The sequence below is a fragment of the Venustampulla echinocandica genome (genome assembly GCF_003357145.1).
Source record: "Venustampulla echinocandica strain BP 5553 chromosome Unknown scaffold_0, whole genome shotgun sequence".
In the NCBI taxonomy this organism is placed as follows: Eukaryota; Fungi; Ascomycota; class Leotiomycetes; order Helotiales; family Pleuroascaceae; genus Venustampulla; species Venustampulla echinocandica.
This window is the reverse complement of record NW_022474205.1, coordinates 558,229-574,706: the sequence shown is the minus strand read 5'-3', so window position 1 is coordinate 574,706 and position 16,478 is coordinate 558,229. Positions and strand designations below refer to the sequence as shown.

The following is a 16,478-nucleotide window of genomic DNA, read 5'->3' as shown; positions in this document are numbered from 1 at the left end:
AGAATGACTTTTTCGCAGGTTATACACGCTAGGACGATGTGCGATTCCCAATGGCCTCATAACAACGGGTCAGCCATTTCGATTTCGGAGGTCTTGCTGCGGTGGAAAATTGTTGGTGCTGGAGTGTGTTTGGAGTACCGTTGGCGTTGTAATTGATGTTAGATGTGTTGAGAATAATTTGGTGATTTGGTGAGTTTGGCCATATACACTCCGGCCCTTAGCCTGCTACGCCTTACTTCTCTATAGGATCAAGTATATAATAGTATATATTAAGTCTAAACAGGAGAAGCCTATTAGGGGAAGAGAATTTACGTTGTACGGGCGGTATTTCAGTCAAATGTGGAGGATGGGGCCGGCGGGAAGCAATTCCTATGCAAAATACAGTAGCAGAGGGCGAGGACTACTACGGATCTCCAAATAACCTCACTTTGCGACGGCTGAATATTCGAATGTTCCACGAATTTTGACACTCCCCGGGAAGTATGGCCTTCATAGGGCGTTATTCCCGAAAAAAAACCGCTTTGTTCCTATAATGCGCCATATCTAGAACCGTTCATTTCTAGTATGGCCCGACATAATTGTTTCGAACCCTGCTTTGGTCATCGGGGGTGGAGTATATGACAGCCCAATTCCCTTGAGTGCTAGCTTCTGTCGTATCTCTCCCAGGCGCTCCCATAGATAACCGAGTTGGCTTATTTGGACTGCGTCCGTACGCCGAAAAGCAGTATCTAGCTTGAAGGTTATTATGATCTCCCGATGCTTATTCTGAGGTGTTGCGATATCAGCGAATTCTCCTAGCCAATCTATCTTGTCTACATCTGGTGCTGGCCACAAGTGATGAAAGGAGCAGGGGCCTCTACACCACAACTCTAAAATAAACGTGCGTGTTTGTTGAGCCCCGAAGAATAGAGAATGTGCAACCTTCTGGGTGCAGTGCCCAAAAGCACTTGCGGAGATGTGTATCGACTCTAACTTCGAGAATTGAGACAAGTCCATATCCTCAAGACCGATTTGAGCTATCATCGGGAGGCTTATCGTCCTTAATGAATCTCGGTGTAAACTAAGAGCTGATTGTATTGTAGGCATCCTGTAGTGGGGGCGTGGGACTACGTAGTCATGGGAAAGTGTAAAATGCTCAAGCCTCTTCGGACACCTGATAAGGCTGGTTAGGGCGTCCTCCGTGCTTGAAATGTCGCTAAGATGGAGAGTTTTGAGGTTTTTCATGCTACTGTCCTCCCACTATTAGGGCAGTTAGCGATTTAAAGTTCACACTTGCTAAGTAGACGAAGCAGGGGAGACTAAAATATAGAGGCCCATTGCAGTAGAAATGTGACCATACATTTAGAAGATGGCCGATGTTGCGCAGGGCCAATGTTTTAAGACGTGCCAGATTGGGTATATCGACGAAGACATTGGTCGATAAAGGACCGCCGAGCGTAAGTTCCTCAAGATTTCTCATGCATTTCAAAGCAGTTCGAGTTAGATTTGTCTCCGCGCTTTCAAGAGGAGTACAGAAATCCACTTTGAGACGTGTAATGTTGGTAAGCCATTGAGCAAGGTCATTCATCGGCTCGAAGCGGTCTGGTTCGTCCATTTCCAAGGATTTGGTGCGGAAAACAATGTATAGATCGGTGCAAAGTTGCCGGAGAGATGGGTTGGCTCGCAGGCTTGAATGAAACATTAACGGATCACGGTCCGTGCCCATGGGGGTCGCCGGTAAGTCGAACATTGTGTGGAAATTTTCGAGCTTGAAAGATTGATAGAGCAATTGGAATGCACTCTTCTTCAGCCGCTTACATACGACACAGAGGGCATATGCAGTGTACTGCCGAGCGCGGTAGTCCCATTCCCCCCGGCCCTCCCAGACATTATTTCGATAAGTTGCAAAGCCGCATATTGTATCCAGGAGTTCCTGGGGGAGTCTGAATATTACGGCCTCTCTGACCAGTACCTCTGTCAATGTCCCCCCAACCCCGATCGATGATTTATCGACTCCATTGCTTTCGAGGACGCGGTCGATGACTAGATTTACGTCGGTATTAGAGTTCTGAACGTCATGGCTGTCGCAATAGCCACGGACCGTGATGAGGGGGGATATAGAATCCATCGGTGTTAATGGGTGTATTCGAGATGATGGAAACGATGGATTTGGACATGTTATGCTTTCGCTCTTCTTGGCGATTACTGTGCGGTGAGCAATGGCAGAATCACTTCAATATATTGCTCGTACTCGTACTCGTAATAGGCATCTCTCATTTCAACTACGAACAAGAGCCTTTTTAAAAGCAAATCTTAAACGATACAATATTGAAATGTGCTAGACTACTTCACTTGGACCTTTATACATGTTTCTTCAAAGAATATAATTTTAGTGACCTACTGCATCTAAGGAAGTGCCTGAGTGAGACCCGTTTGGAATTAAGCTTAATTTTGGTGGCTTGGCGTCGCGTCTCCTTTTCGACAAACGCGAAGGCAACGTCAACATTGAGCTGGAAAACTAGCAACTAATACACGAATCCTCCCGCCACCAGATTACATTTCGCATTGGCTGAATCCTGTGGGAACACAGTCCGATGTGTTTTGTACAATGTCTGAACTCGTTATCGGCCAGACGATCCAGCTCTCCGATGGCCGGCTTGCTACGGTCCGCTTTGTAGGGCAACCTCACTTCGCAACAGGAGAATGGGTCGGGGTTGAACTCGAAGATGATAGTGGCAAGAACGATGGAAGCGTGCAAGGGGAGAGATATTTCGAGTGCGAAATGGGACGGGGGATGTTTCTTCGGCCGTCGGCTGTCAAGGTCATCGCACAGCCAGCAGCTACGACGAAGCCGGCAGCGATAAAGAGGGTTTCCAGGCCAAGTAGTGTCATAGCCCCAGCTGGGGGGAGGCGGATGAGCTCTGTGCCAGATACAGCGACGGCGAAACGTATGAGCATGAATGCAGCGAGTCCAAGTCCTGCCACCCGGGGCTCTCGCCCTTCAAGTTTGATACGAGTAGGTCTCCCGAGGCTTGAGCATCTGTCCCATACTGATTTCACTACAGTCGCCCACAAAATCTCCTACGAAACAGCTGTCTGCAGCCTCATCGGCAGTGCCGACCCCGAGAACTGGCACCCCTTCCAATGCTCGAATATCGTCTACCTCGTCAGCCAAGCCACAACCTGCTGTCCGTCCCAACCGCACTTCTATGGGGCCGCCGTCCTTACCAGCATCACGCACAAGACCACCTGTCGGGGCAGGTCTGGGGGCAGGAAGTAGAACATCTGTACCTGCTGGTAGAACTACGAGCAACCGAACATCTTTGGCGCCAAAACCAAGGCTTCGCCCTGGAGCTGACCGTGTGAGCTCTATAGGAAGTCAGCTAAGTGGTGGTCAGACCAGTGAAGGTAGCGGACAAGACACCGGTGATGAAGACCGAGTTGGTTCGCCGCTCAAGGGCGGTAGGGCGGATGGCTTGCCAACGAAGCCAACCAGCCCGTTGTTGACACGAGCTTCTGCTTTGGAACGCCAGCAAGGATCACCTGCTTCATCGCGCAGCACAGCATCACCAGTAACTCAGAGAGGATCAGCGGCAAGTACAGCAGCCAGCCGCGAGATCGAATCCCTGAAGGCGAAACTTCGTGTCATCGAAAACAAACGCCTGGAGGACAGAGAAAAGCTGAACAATCTGGAGAAAGTCCATGCCGATAAAGAAAGATATGAGGCTATAGTAAAAATGCTTCAGAGCAAGGCCCAAAAACAACACGAGGAGATTTCGGACCTCCGAAGGCAACTCGAGGAGTCTGCAGCAAGATTTGAACAGATTGAGAACATACAAGCAGAGCACGATATTGTGCTTGAGATGGCTACTCTTGATAGGGAGATGGCAGAGGAGCATGCAGAATTCTACAAGGTAGAGAATGAGGCTTTGAAGGAAAAGACGCAGGAACTTGAATTGGAAGTGGAGGTGCTGAGAGAGGAAAACGCTGAGCTTGAGGGAGAGATGAGCCCGGAAGAGAAGGCCAGCCAAGGATGGCTCCAGATGGAGCGGGAAAATGCTAGATTGAGAGACGCTGTCGTGATGCTCCGTGACTTGACGCGCCAGAAGGAGCTGGAGCTCAATGCTGACGTTGAAAGTCTGCGGAAAGACCTGGAAGAATTCGACTCGATCAAGGAAAATTATGAACTCGTGAAGGAGAAGGTCGCACATACCGAAGCTATAGTTGAAGACTTACGGCAGCAGCTTGATGCCGCTCTAGGAGCTGAAGACATGATCGGGGAATTGGCCGATTCCAAGATGACCCTAGAAGAAGAGAAGAAGGAATTTGAGGCCAAGCTTGAGGAGCTTGAAATGCTCAAAGAAGTCAGCGATGAACTTGAAATTAACTTTGTCGAGGATCAGAAAGAGCTGCTAGCAGAGCTTGAACTTAGGGATAGCGTCATAAGTGAGCAAAATCGTCGTGCAGCTGAGCGGGAAGAGGCACTGGAAGATATGGAGTACACATTATCACGTTTCCGGGAACTCGTGAAAGGCCTGCAAAGCGATTTGGAGGATATGAAGGCATCACACGAAGTGACCGAGACGGAATCCGAACAACTCAACAACCGCTCGCGTGCAATGATGGACTTGAACATGAAGCTTCAAGTATCTGCTGCAAAGACTCAAGTCAAGACGATCGACCTAGAACTTCGACGATTAGATGCTCAGGAGGCTTCAGAGCACTTGGCTATTGTGCAACTGTTCTTACCAGACGCGTTCCACTCTGACAGGGACTCAGTTTTGGCATTGTTGAGATTCAAGCGAGTGGGCTTCAAGGCAAATCTCCTGCATGGCTTTGTCAAGGAAAGGGTCACTGGGCAGTTACCTATTGGACATGAAGAAAGCATATTTTCGGCATGCGACGTTCTGGATAAGCTTTCTTGGGTCACAGCCATGTGCGATCGTTTTGTCTATGCCATAAGTCACTGCTCGACTGAGGAGTTTGTCAAATTCGAGGGTGCCTTATATGAGCTTGAACCTGTTGAGAGGGCCCTCAATGGCTGGATCGACGGTCTACGGCGTGACGAGCTCAAGGAGGGGCAATGTGCCAGTGAGCTTCAGCGTACCATCGCGTTGATGTCGCATCTCGCCGAAGTACACATTTCGGTTGGCCTGGCCAGTTATGCCGACGAAATTCACATGCGCACCCTAATCATGCAAAGCCATCTAGAGAATGCTGCCGCGGCAATGTCGGCAGTACGAGTTATGGTTCAAACTGTTGTGCCAAGTCAAGGCGATGACGATGAACATTCTGGGCACTTTTCTAGGAAGACCGAATCTGTCATCGCATCTACTCGTAGCGCCAAAGTAGTTATCGGGAAAGCTGTGAGGGCTTTAGAAGATCTCAAAAGCCGCTCGCTATCCTTAACCCCAGACACTATCCAGACCTTTGAACAATGCGAACTGGCCACCGAAGAATTGGCTAGATTTTCGCGCCAAGTGGGCTCCGATCTGTGTACTGTGCTACATGAGGAAGGACGAACCGAACCTTTTACTTACCTAGAAGTTCAAACCTCTGTCCACGGGACCACGAGTTCGGTTTTTGCCTCTGTCGAGTCTGACCTATTTTCCACCTACTCCAATAAGCTAAGAACATTGACCGGTTCTCTGATGGATCTTGCCGCTTTGGCATCTGATCTAGAAATGACTCAAGAGTTCGAGCGGGCCCCAGCCCCATGGGTTCTCCGTTCTCAGGAATTAAGATCCTCCAAGAGGGTAACCGTCGACGTTGAAGAAGAAATGCGCCGCTTGAAGGACGACAACCATGAGCGGGCACGATTAATCGCCATGCGGGACCAAACTCTAGAGGAGGCATCAGTGAAGATTGAGCTACTCGAGAGCCGCATGCGGGATGCCGCCAAGAAGAATGAGCGGATCACCGAACTTGAGAAGAGGATCGAAGATGCCAAGAAGCGAGAGTCTGAGTTAACGGAATCAATCGAGACTCAGAACAAAGAGTTGACATCTCTTGATGCCGACCGAGAGCAGTGGAAAAAGGTCGCGGAAGATACAAAAGCGCTAGGAATTGCAGCACCAGGTTCAAAGGATGGTCAAGAGCGAGCCGTCGCTACTGCCCGGGAAATGGAAGCTCTGAAAACCGAGATCGCAAGTCTGCAAGCTGCTGTCCGCTATTTGCGTGAGGACAATAGACGTGCACGCCTCAGCGATCCCCAAGGACTCGACTGGCTTGAGGAGCCGTTGACGAAGCCAATCTCTAAGGAAGATCAACGCAAGGCCCTAGTCGTTGCCGAAGGACAGGAGGTCCTCAATGAACTTCTTAATCTCACTACCAAGGCTAAAGTATATGACCTTAGCACCATGCCCAGCAACAGGCTGGCATGGCGACCGGTCAAGTCTACGCCACAATACCACGCGGCAAAGCAGAGGGAAGATTATGAAGCTTGGAGCAGCTGGAAGGAAGCGGTGGTGAAGAAGGCACATGTTCTCACTGAACGAGATGCCAATCGCGGGATAGAGAAGAGGAAGCGTGGAGGTAATATCGCTGCGAAGGTTACGCTTAGGCTGCCTGCTTTGGAGATCAAGGGAGCAGGGAGGGGCAAGGAAGTTGAGATTGTAAATCCAGATGACTTCGAGGACTTCAGGGGAAGGTTAGGATTTGTATAATTGTTGCATATTGACGAGCGATATTTGCATTGTTATACCCAGGAGAGCTGCTTAGGCCTAAGTATAGGCTCGAATTTCTGTAATTCTGTAGTGGTTAAGTCCTCATACATCTGTTAGTAACTGATATCAATATTAAGTGTACAGTCAATTGGAGTCTCTGGCTACACTTGGCCAATCAAAATTATTCTCCCAAATATCTACGTAGGCAATTTTCGAAACTGAGTAACTCTCAATTTGGATCATTCAAAGTCTTTACCGCCACTTGACTATTCTAGCCCCAGCATGGCTTGTTGTCCATTTGCGGTATTCGCCTTTAAATCACACAACTAGCGTCAATAAGTACACCCATCATAGTAGGATTTGTGACCACCCCCACCGCCCCCCTTTTCCGCCCCAAATCCACATTTCTCCTCGCCAGGTCTTCCAACTTGATCATTATTCTAACCCATCCTTCAAAGTGCGAAGAAGTATGGCGCCCTTTCTCCTCCAAGCCATTATGCAAGAGGGCGGTAACAAAAGCGATCAACTTGACCAAATGTCGACGTCCCTGACCTCCATGTCGCTGGACCCTCCGACCACCTCACCAGACCAGAACATGGAGTATGTCACGAGCGACGATGAAGATGGCGCCTACATCCCTCCTCGCGAAAGCAGCAGCAGGGAACCATCCCCAGACCTATCAGAGGAGTTCAGAGTCGACAGCTCGGAGCCTTCTACCATCTTCAATGACATGGGCAAAATTGACCGAGCCAATATTGTAGAGGGAAAACGGAAGCCAAAGTCACACGAAGATGGTTTGGTTGAGGGACTGGGAGGAGTTAGAATTGACATGGAGGTTGATGAGAAGAAGGAGAAACAAGCCTTGGAGCTTGCCGCCTATAATCGTTGGGCACATCGTGATGGACGGTATCTGCACATGAAACCAATTCAGCGACAGAAGTTTGAGGATCATCTGGTTGCATTGGAGAAGGATCCTATGTCATTAGTATGATTTTTACTTTACTCGTGCTTTTATGTCACTTTTGCATTTTCTTGTATGTGGAACCAGCTAACAGTTTTCCCAGACTGGAACCCAGCGAAGATGGATGGAGCACCACAAATTATTAGAATTGAGTTCAATCAGGAGAAGAGAGAGGGAGAGATTTCTACCGACATCCTTGATTACGGACAGCAAGAATGACAGGAGCAATGCTGGTATCAAGAAAAACCGATGCCGAATCACAAAGCGTGACCGCATGCGGTTGACTCAAGAGGCTTCGAACAGGAAGAAGGAAGCCAATGGGGGCGACGAGGATATGGCTAATGATTCGCCGATCGTCCCCGTCCCCGTCTCAGCTATGGATACGAATGACGCTTGATATGGTGCGAAGGGATCGGACTTGGTAGAAAATACGGGATTCAAGGACTTCTCTGTTTTCGTTTCGGGACCTAGGAGCGGTGTCTTTACCGCGCACCTCACTATTAATATGAACAATGAAACTGGCTGCCACCCAAAAGCAAAAGACTGGCCACCAGTATCCAGGCTCATGATAACATCAACTTTTATTCCCGAAGATTAACTCCCTTATTAAAAGGTGAAAATATTAGTACGAGAGATTTCAAGATGCGCAGAACTTAAAAGCTCACGGGAAGTTGCTCTTCCAGCTTGGTAATATCATAAAATCCCCAAGGTCTTCTAAATCCCGACTTTTTATATCCCCTGCTGCTATCTATTTTTAGGAGTCGTTTGTTAAAAAGGGGGGATGATAACGTGACTTAGCCTGGGCAGGGGCCAACATGCCGAAGGTCGAGACCACAGGGATTCTAATTACACTTCAGCAGAGACCAAAGAAGAACACCTGGACCAACATCGCGGCGATGGACTTTGTCGCGATGCCCCAAATTTGATGATATATTTGTCCTTTCGTTCGCTTTTCTCTTCTAATTAATTGTATTACCTGGTCATCATGTGGTTGTCTTCATTACTGGTGGTTGGCGCCGGAGTTGCGACGGCGTCTGCTGCTTATGCGCCGGGAAAGGCATTCGATCGATTTATAACGATATGGCTCGAGAACCGGGTACGAGCCTTCAGAATATCCATCTTACAGATTGTGCAAAGCACCTAACGACTAACCATCCTGCCTATAGGACTTTGTGGAAGTCGAAAAGAATGCCCATACAAAGGCTCTCGCGAAAGATGGCATCCTCCTCACCCAATACTATGGGCTTACGCATCCCTCGCAACCCAATTATATTGCATCTGTGGGTGGTGATTACTTTGGAATGGACCATGACGAAATTGCGAAGATACCTGGAAATGTCTCGACGGTGGTGGATTTGTTCGACACGAAGGGTATCTCGTGGAAAGGATATTTCGAGGGGATACCGGGACCGGGATATATGGGTGAGGGAAGTACGGCTCCTGGTGGCAGTGAGTGGACTTATGTCAGTAAACATAAGTAAGTTACCTGTCCTATGTGTCCAGTTGGGCAGTCTGGAAATCTCGGAAGGAATAGTGAAGGGAAATGAAAATGCCCAAAGTGGTTACTAACAGCTTCAGTCCTTTCATATCTTACGAGAGCATTAGCCGCAATGGCACACGCCTTGCAAATATTCAAAGCTTTGCCGATTTCGACACCGATGTCAAAACAAATAAGCTCCCGCAATATGCACACATGTCACCGAATATGGACAACGATGGCCACGATACGACTCTCGAGTTCGCAGCAAATTGGTCGCAAGCATTTCTCACGCCTCTTCTTAAAAACAAGGAATTCATGAACAATACTCTTATCCTCCTCACCTATGATGAGAGCGAGACGTATTCTGTCCCCAATCGAATCGTGTCAATTCTCTTAGGTGGCGCAGTCCCAGCAGACCTGAAAGGAACAACCGACGACACATTCTATACTCATTACTCCATACTCTCGACTTTGGAGAACAATTGGGGTCTCCCTAATCTAGGCCGCTACGACGTAGGCGCCAACGTCTTTGACTTTGTGGCAAGGAAAACAGGCTACAACAACCATCCACCATCGAACATGGCCTCGGTCAATAACTCCCTCTCCTATGGTGGCTTCCTACATTCGGACGAAAAAGCATACAAACCCATCCCTCCACCAAATCTACAATTGATTGGTGCTGGGGGTAAAGGTGTTGGTCCTAGCGTAATGGAAGCTTGGGGCTCGGCGAAGGGCGAAAAGACGCCTTATGATGGGAGCGGGATCGTATATGACGGAGGGGATGGGAAATCAAATCCCAACGCACCAGTTTACAAGGCGCAGGCCCCTGCACCACGTGTGACTAGTCCTGCAACCACCAATACCCTTCCAAGCACAGCCCCTCCTACGCACAGCCCTACCATAACCTCGGGAACGAGTAGAATGATGGCGTTGGATGTCAATTGGGCAGGTATTGGTTTTGGCGTTTTTGCAATTGCGGCGTTTATCCTGTGATGGAGGATTATGATACCATTGACATATTGCAATTAAATACCTTTTGGTTTTGCTGTTATAACTCCTTGCGATAAGCTGATAGAGGCAGCATAGTCTGCTAGTGCCTTGTACTCTGTCTCTTTCCCTCCTGCCAAAGTCTGGTCCGAATTTTCCACCTTCGATCCACACATCCAGCCCCGGAAGAGAGCGAGACAGTTCCATCTGGCATCATAATCGATTATTTCTACAACAAAGCCGGACTCGTTGTAAGCAATGCAATCGGCACGCCAAGAAACCTGACAGCGGCGTGCTGCATCTGGCAATACCCCGCTTTCAAAGGCCCTCATAAAATAATTGGGAGTATTCAACACCTGAATATCAAGTATTGAGGCGTCAGATCTCCCGCCCAGTACAATTACAGCATGCCAGCGTGCTATTATCGCCATCTCTCCATGCCCCGACCTCCTGGCGTCCTGATTAACGGTGCAGCTTTTAGCCAGCCGTTTCAGACCAGCCTCAAGGGTAATGATGCCTCTAAGTTACCTTCCTTCTGGGAACCCCTAGTCAAGTGCTGAGTCATGACCTTGAAGTTAAACAGTGTTGTCAAGTATTTATACCCTGTCAATCATTGCTGTATTTGTCAAGCTACCTTTAGATCGTTGACCAGCACTTTAGCCAAGATACAGATATTCGACTCGCCAACTGCCAGCAGTCTCGGGTCCCGCCCAGTTCGAGTCCTCTCGGTCCAGGAGCGTACATCACCTCGTTCAAAGTAGTCAGGCGCACAGGGTTCCGAAGAACGATTTATGACACGGTCACCAAGCCCGTCTTCCGGTTCAAAGAACCGGAGATTAGGCTCGTGGTATCTAAGTTAGCATTCTTAGCTCTGGTTACATCTCTTCATATGCGTGATGATACCTAGGAATAGCTATGGGGGGTTTTTAAACTGTAGACTATAATACATTATGCATATCTATATCGAGCTGTTAGTGAATTTAAGAAAGCCAACTCCAAGGATAACTTGGAATCTGGAGGACGTTCTATGGTAAAACCTTTTTAGCCTACCTAGGTAAGCCTGCGTTTCTTTTAGGCTGTAGAGTACAATAGGAAGACATTGCGACACTTGCATCAACTCAACCTATCTCTATTCATCTCAGTGCTTGTAGGGAGATAAATAATTGCGGCTTCTGATATTACTTCTATACAATAATCATTTTTTAAATTATATTTATTAAAAGTCCTAAAAATGGAATATGTTACCAATAATCAGAAATTATTAAAAATATTAACCACTCAGCTCGGATTTAGTTTATGTTGAATTTAATGCGTAGCATATTTAAAACTTACTGTTAGTTGGGTGGCATATATGGATAAAACAAAGGTGAGTAATAAATTACAGTAATACTACGCTTGTGAGATTTGGAATAATTCAATTATTTCTTAGCTAACTGACAAGATGGATCCAGTAATATCTATGGCACAACTTTGTTTCTCTATAGTAACATCACCTTTGGCATCTGAAGCAGATGCCATAATATGGAATGCGCATCTGGCATGGGAAGCATCCGAGTGCCGCTTTCCCTCGTTAATCTACTCTAGCGTGGGCTCGATAGAAACTCGTACAGCTAATGATCTCTTGTATTCGACCACGATTGTACTTTGCATATGTTTAACTTGTACGAATGGCACCAAACGCTCAACCTCATAATAACTGTTAAACAGTGGATTTTCCTATTTTGCTTAATGCCTCCCCCTGGGCCAAAGTCGACCAGTTTGCCGAGAGCTCCAATAGCACCTGGGCGTTTGGTTGGGAGAAAAAGAATTATATGCCCTGGGTAGACTTTGATGTTGTACAAGTTGTTGTTTTTGAGGGCGATGTGACCGGACACGTGGTAGGATGGAGACGCCCAACCGATCAGCTGATGGAGGAGAAGGGAGGGCCACAAGGATAAGATGCTTGACACTCTTAGAAAGAGATGTCTAGGATATATGTCCACCGCAGAGAAGGTGTTGCCTTCGGGAGGTGAGTGTCTTGAGGGCCTTCCTGGTGTTGGACCCAGTAAAGTATGATGAGCAGCTGCCTCCACATAATAGGCCTTCAGATGAATCCAAAGGTGCCATTCCGCTCAGTCATCAATTGGATCAGCACCCACTGGCTCTGGTCGTGAAGAGAACATGATCTTGTATTTAACAATCTCCACAACCTCCAGCTCATCATTTTGCTCGGAGTCCATTCCCTCTGCTGGTGATGGGCGGCCAGTTCTTTTCCTAATGATAGCAATTGCTTTGGGCAACTTCTTGACCTCACCAGTGAGTCTTTGGTGCTTGCCAACATACAGATGGACACGCGTCATCCATGCCGTGCTGCCAGGATCGTCGGCGTCGAAGAGAGGAAAAATTAGACGCCCAATAGGGGTTTCTTGTGATTGTAATGTTGATTCACCTGGCTCTCTGTCATCATCCGTATGGTCTGGGAGGTTGATAGTCCCCTGGAGTTCAAGAAGCGCCAGTCCAGATGGGACCTGGAGCAGTTGAGGAAGGGGGTTTTGGCCGACGTTTTCAGGCCGCGATGCGGTTGTGTGCAGGGTGAGCGACATATTTTGGGTTTTCCCACAGACCCTTTCCTTCCTTCCTTTCCTCCTCACAACTCAATCCTACACCCAAGTTCTCAATTGAAACAGCACCAACACCAACTCAAGCTCTGTTCCTTTCACAATCAAGTTCGCTTCTGTCGTTGTCAGTCCAAGTAGTGAGTCTCCTCGCTTCACGGAGTATCTTCGGCTTTGGTGCCGATATGGTCACTTTGCGGAACAATGTTTGACCGGCCCTTTATAGTCTGGTAGACGTATCACGTGACACTGACAGTTCTATCTGGTGCAATAGACTACCAAGGTACGCTTATGGAGCAGATTGGCGGAGATGTCACCATTATTCAGATGGCTCTGTTGGTTTGGCCTGTTGTTGTTCTGGCTCTCGTCAACTGTGTTGTCGTTGCCACTATCCTCTGGGACATCTTGGTCAACCTCAACTTTGGTGAGTACACGTGATCAGGCAATCTCAGGGCTGCCAAGACCCCTGCTCTGTCGACTCTCGCTTCCACTAGCGCGTGAAAAGCACCCACAACACCGACAACCACAATATTTTCATATCGAAGCTGACCGATCTCGAAACAGAGTAAATTCGACATCGCCAACCACTCGGATTCAACCGCCACCATGAAGTTGGTAAGTCAAGTCGCTCTCGAATCGGATTGTATTGAGGAGGCGATGCTAATATATACCGTGTCAACAGAACATTTCCTTCGTAAGTTCCCCGGCTGTGCTCATCGCGAAAACCTAGGAGATCGCGACTAACAATACCACCACAGCCGGCGAATGGAAGCCAAAAGCTGATCGAGGTCGAGGATGACCGGAAGTTGAGAGTCTTCATGGAGAAGCGGTACGCCGAATCCAATTCGAATCCCCCTCCATCGATCAATATCTGATAGAGTGATTATAGAATGGGTGCAGAGGTTGCAGGCGATTCCGTTGGAGATGAATTCAAGGGCTACATCTTCAGGATCACCGGCGGCAACGACAAGCAAGGTTTCCCAATGAAGCAGGGTGTCATGCATCCCACTCGTGTCCGCCTCCTCCTCTCCGATGGCCACTCCTGCTACCGACCCCGCCGCACTGGTGAGCGCAAGCGTAAATCCGTCCGTGGCTGCATCGTTGCCGCAGATATCTCCGTCCTCGCCCTCAGCATTGTCAAGCAAGGCGACAACGACATCCCCGGCCTGACCGATGTCGTCCACCCCAAGCGTCTCGGTCCCAAGCGCGCTACCAAGATCAGAAAGTTCTTCGGTCTCACCAAGGATGACGATGTACGTATCACCACGTATATCCTTATCGCCTGTCCTTCTCCTTCACAAGGAGATTGTACAGAGAGTGAGCAATGGAATGTGAAGGGCTGATTAGGAGTTTTCTACTATTTAGGTCCGCAAGTTTGTTATCCGTCGTGAGGTTCAGCCAAAGAACGCCGACAAGAAGCCATACACCAAGGCCCCCAAGATCCAGCGCTTGGTCACCCCCCAACGCCTCCAGCACAAGCGTCACCGCATCGCACTCAAGCGCCGCAATTCCGAGAAGACTAAGGATGCTGCTGTACGTTTTATTCCCTCCTGTCGACTTGTAATTATGCTAATTCACTCCTTACAGAACGAGTACGCCGCTGTCCTCGCCAAGCGTGTTTCCGAGAGCAAGGCCCAGAAGCTTGATGCTCGCAAGCGTCGTGCATCTTCCATGCGCAAGTAGATTGTAACCAATTGATACTTGGCATTTCTCTGGTGTAGCATGGGTCTGTTTTTAAGGGTTGAACGCATACGATATTATTCATGGGAGCAGAAATGGGAAATTTGAGTGGATCGATTCTTTTGCTGGCCTGACTGCTGGATGCCCCTCGGGGTATTCCTCGGTAGAGGTTTCACAGCCCTAGTTTCTGATGGCTCTTTAAGACTTGAGGAGAGTCGAAAGGGCATTCTGCTTGTGCATGGCTGGCATCGTTGTAGCTAGGCGTTACCAAAATGAAATGCTCATATGAACACCAACGCTGCGTGGTCCGTATTTTTGACTTGAGTGGAACAAGCCTTGAAATAAATCCAATGTGCTCCATACGGTACGATTAAGTACCGATTGATGCTGGTAGGAGGCCTGAGATACGAATAAGATCACTTCCTGGGATGCTTCCCACCCCCCATTGTTCTATTTCCATCCTTGCCGATTCGTTTAGCAGCACTTGTACGGATTCCCTATTACATGGCCTTCCAACTCAACACAAGAATACCGTACAAATGTGTTATGAAGTCTATAATTCATGGTCTCCGAAGCCCTCCATACCTTCGTTAAACCATTACTGAGCAAGTATGTAATACTTTGCGTATATACTCTATCGACTTTACACATGTCTAACTCGGGGATACGCATTTAATATCCACTGCAAGTATTAAACTGTCCCATAAAATCACACACCAGACGCCAAATATATCCCACCGCATCCCACCCACCACAACAAAACACCGATTTTCTTCTCTTACCACCTGCAGCATGTGCTATAAGAAAAGAATCTAATCTGTAGGTGCGTGTGTAAACAGGAAGCTCACACTCTCGCCATTGTGAGTCCTGCGAATAGCCTCGGCAAGTGTCGGGCTGATATCCATGACCCTCAACCTCGGACATCTCTCTATCTTATCCCCCAGAGGCACTGTATTAGTCACGACGACTTTGCTTAGGCAACTCCGGTTCAAGTTGTCAATCGCGTTGCCGCTAAGGATGCCATGTGTGACTATAGCGACCACCTCGCGCGCTTTATGAGCCATCACGGTCTCGGCGGCCTTGACAAGCGTACCACAGGTATCAGCCATGTCATCGACTAGGATGGCGATCTTGCCCTCGACGTCACCGACTAGTACCATGCGGGAGACTTCGTTAGGGCGGGCGCGTTCTTTGTGAATAAGGGCAAAGCCAAGATCGAGACGGTCAGCGATGGATGTTGCTCTGTAGGGGTTGTGTTAGTCAAGTACTCCGCATTTATTATTTATACCAGGAATACAATAGTGTAGGTATTGAATGAAACCCTTAAACGAAGAGAAGAAACATACCTCTTAGCACCGCCCGCATCCGGACTAACAACCACACAATCGCTCACATTCAGGTTCTCCCGAATCCACCTCAGCGTACTCGGCTCGGCATAGAGATTATCGACCGGCACATTGAAGAACCCTTGGATCTGACTAGCATGCAAATCCATTGTAATAACGTGGTTACAGCCTGCAGTCTGCAGCATGTTCGCAATGAGCTTCGCGCTAATAGGGGCGCGGGATTTGTCCTTCTTGTCTTGTCGAGCGTAGGGGAAGTTGGGGATGACAGCGGTGATGCGGCGCGCTGATGCGGTTTTGCAGGCGTTGATCATGATAAGGAGTTCCATTAGGCCGTCGTTAATGTCGCCAGGAGCGGTGGATTGCAGGATGAATACTAAGCAAAGACATATCTTATTAGCATTGATTCATCCATGTTACCAGTGGAATAGTGGAATGGAGGAGCGCATACCATCTTCATCCCGCACACTTTCTCCAACTGTAACACTGGTCTCTTGATTGGAATAATTCAGACTCATTGTCTTCGCAAGCTCGATACCAAGCCTATTGTGTCGATTTCTGTATCAGCCCGTATTCTCCATATTCCACCGTAGTGCAATAGCGACAATGGGGCGACAAACCTATCGGCAACCTGCTTCGCAAGCTGGGGATGGCTATTGCCCGTAAGCAGCTTAATTGAATTCATCGCCATCGTGTTAATTGCCGGTGATTGTCGTCTTTCTGCTTGTCACCGCTATGGTCGCGTGGGTGAATTTCGTTTCCCGGCCGGGGATCGTCTTTGTTTGGAAG

At 48.4% G+C, this 16,478-nt stretch overlaps 7 protein-coding genes across 7 annotated transcripts; 4 read left to right on the top strand and 3 right to left on the bottom strand.

Annotated features, from left to right (window-relative positions):
- Window positions 1–543: 543 nt before the first annotated feature.
- On the bottom strand, window positions 544–2,156 carry BP5553_00172 (uncharacterized protein; the record flags this gene model as incomplete). The annotated part of the gene is made up of 3 exons (XM_032008795.1): window positions 544–1,239; window positions 1,340–2,022; window positions 2,081–2,156. 3 exons carry the CDS (start codon window positions 2,154–2,156, stop codon window positions 544–546), a joined length of 1,455 nt encoding a protein of 484 aa, XP_031872849.1.
- A 431-nt stretch (window positions 2,157–2,587) lies between these two features.
- On the top strand, window positions 2,588–6,644 carry BP5553_00171 (Uncharacterized protein; the record flags this gene model as incomplete). The annotated part of the gene is made up of 2 exons (XM_032008794.1): window positions 2,588–2,995; window positions 3,045–6,644. The coding sequence occupies 2 exons, from the start codon at window positions 2,588–2,590 to the stop codon at window positions 6,642–6,644; spliced, it is 4,008 nt and encodes a 1,335-aa protein (XP_031872848.1).
- A 469-nt stretch (window positions 6,645–7,113) lies between these two features.
- Window positions 7,114–8,002, top strand: BP5553_00170 (uncharacterized protein; the record flags this gene model as incomplete). Its single annotated transcript, XM_032008793.1, has 2 exons — window positions 7,114–7,629; window positions 7,709–8,002. 2 exons carry the CDS (start codon window positions 7,114–7,116, stop codon window positions 8,000–8,002), a joined length of 810 nt encoding a protein of 269 aa, XP_031872847.1.
- Window positions 8,003–8,590: 588 nt separating this feature from the next.
- BP5553_00169 (Phosphoesterase-domain-containing protein) lies at window positions 8,591–10,078 on the top strand (the record flags this gene model as incomplete). Its single annotated transcript, XM_032008792.1, has 3 exons — window positions 8,591–8,701; window positions 8,772–9,082; window positions 9,184–10,078. The coding sequence occupies 3 exons, from the start codon at window positions 8,591–8,593 to the stop codon at window positions 10,076–10,078; spliced, it is 1,317 nt and encodes a 438-aa protein (XP_031872846.1).
- A 2,105-nt stretch (window positions 10,079–12,183) lies between these two features.
- On the bottom strand, window positions 12,184–12,654 carry BP5553_00168 (Uncharacterized protein; the record flags this gene model as incomplete). Its single annotated transcript, XM_032008791.1, has 1 exon — window positions 12,184–12,654. One exon carries the CDS (start codon window positions 12,652–12,654, stop codon window positions 12,184–12,186), a length of 471 nt encoding a protein of 156 aa, XP_031872845.1.
- Window positions 12,655–13,272: 618 nt separating this feature from the next.
- Window positions 13,273–14,349, top strand: BP5553_00167 (40S ribosomal protein S6; the record flags this gene model as incomplete). Its single annotated transcript, XM_032008790.1, has 6 exons — window positions 13,273–13,281; window positions 13,349–13,360; window positions 13,425–13,495; window positions 13,556–13,919; window positions 14,032–14,199; window positions 14,254–14,349. 6 exons carry the CDS (start codon window positions 13,273–13,275, stop codon window positions 14,347–14,349), a joined length of 720 nt encoding a protein of 239 aa, XP_031872844.1.
- An 809-nt stretch (window positions 14,350–15,158) lies between these two features.
- BP5553_00166 (PRTase-like protein) lies at window positions 15,159–16,380 on the bottom strand (the record flags this gene model as incomplete). Its single annotated transcript, XM_032008789.1, has 4 exons — window positions 15,159–15,588; window positions 15,693–16,065; window positions 16,141–16,232; window positions 16,310–16,380. 4 exons carry the CDS (start codon window positions 16,378–16,380, stop codon window positions 15,159–15,161), a joined length of 966 nt encoding a protein of 321 aa, XP_031872843.1.
- Between the last annotated feature and the right edge of the window lie 98 nt (window positions 16,381–16,478).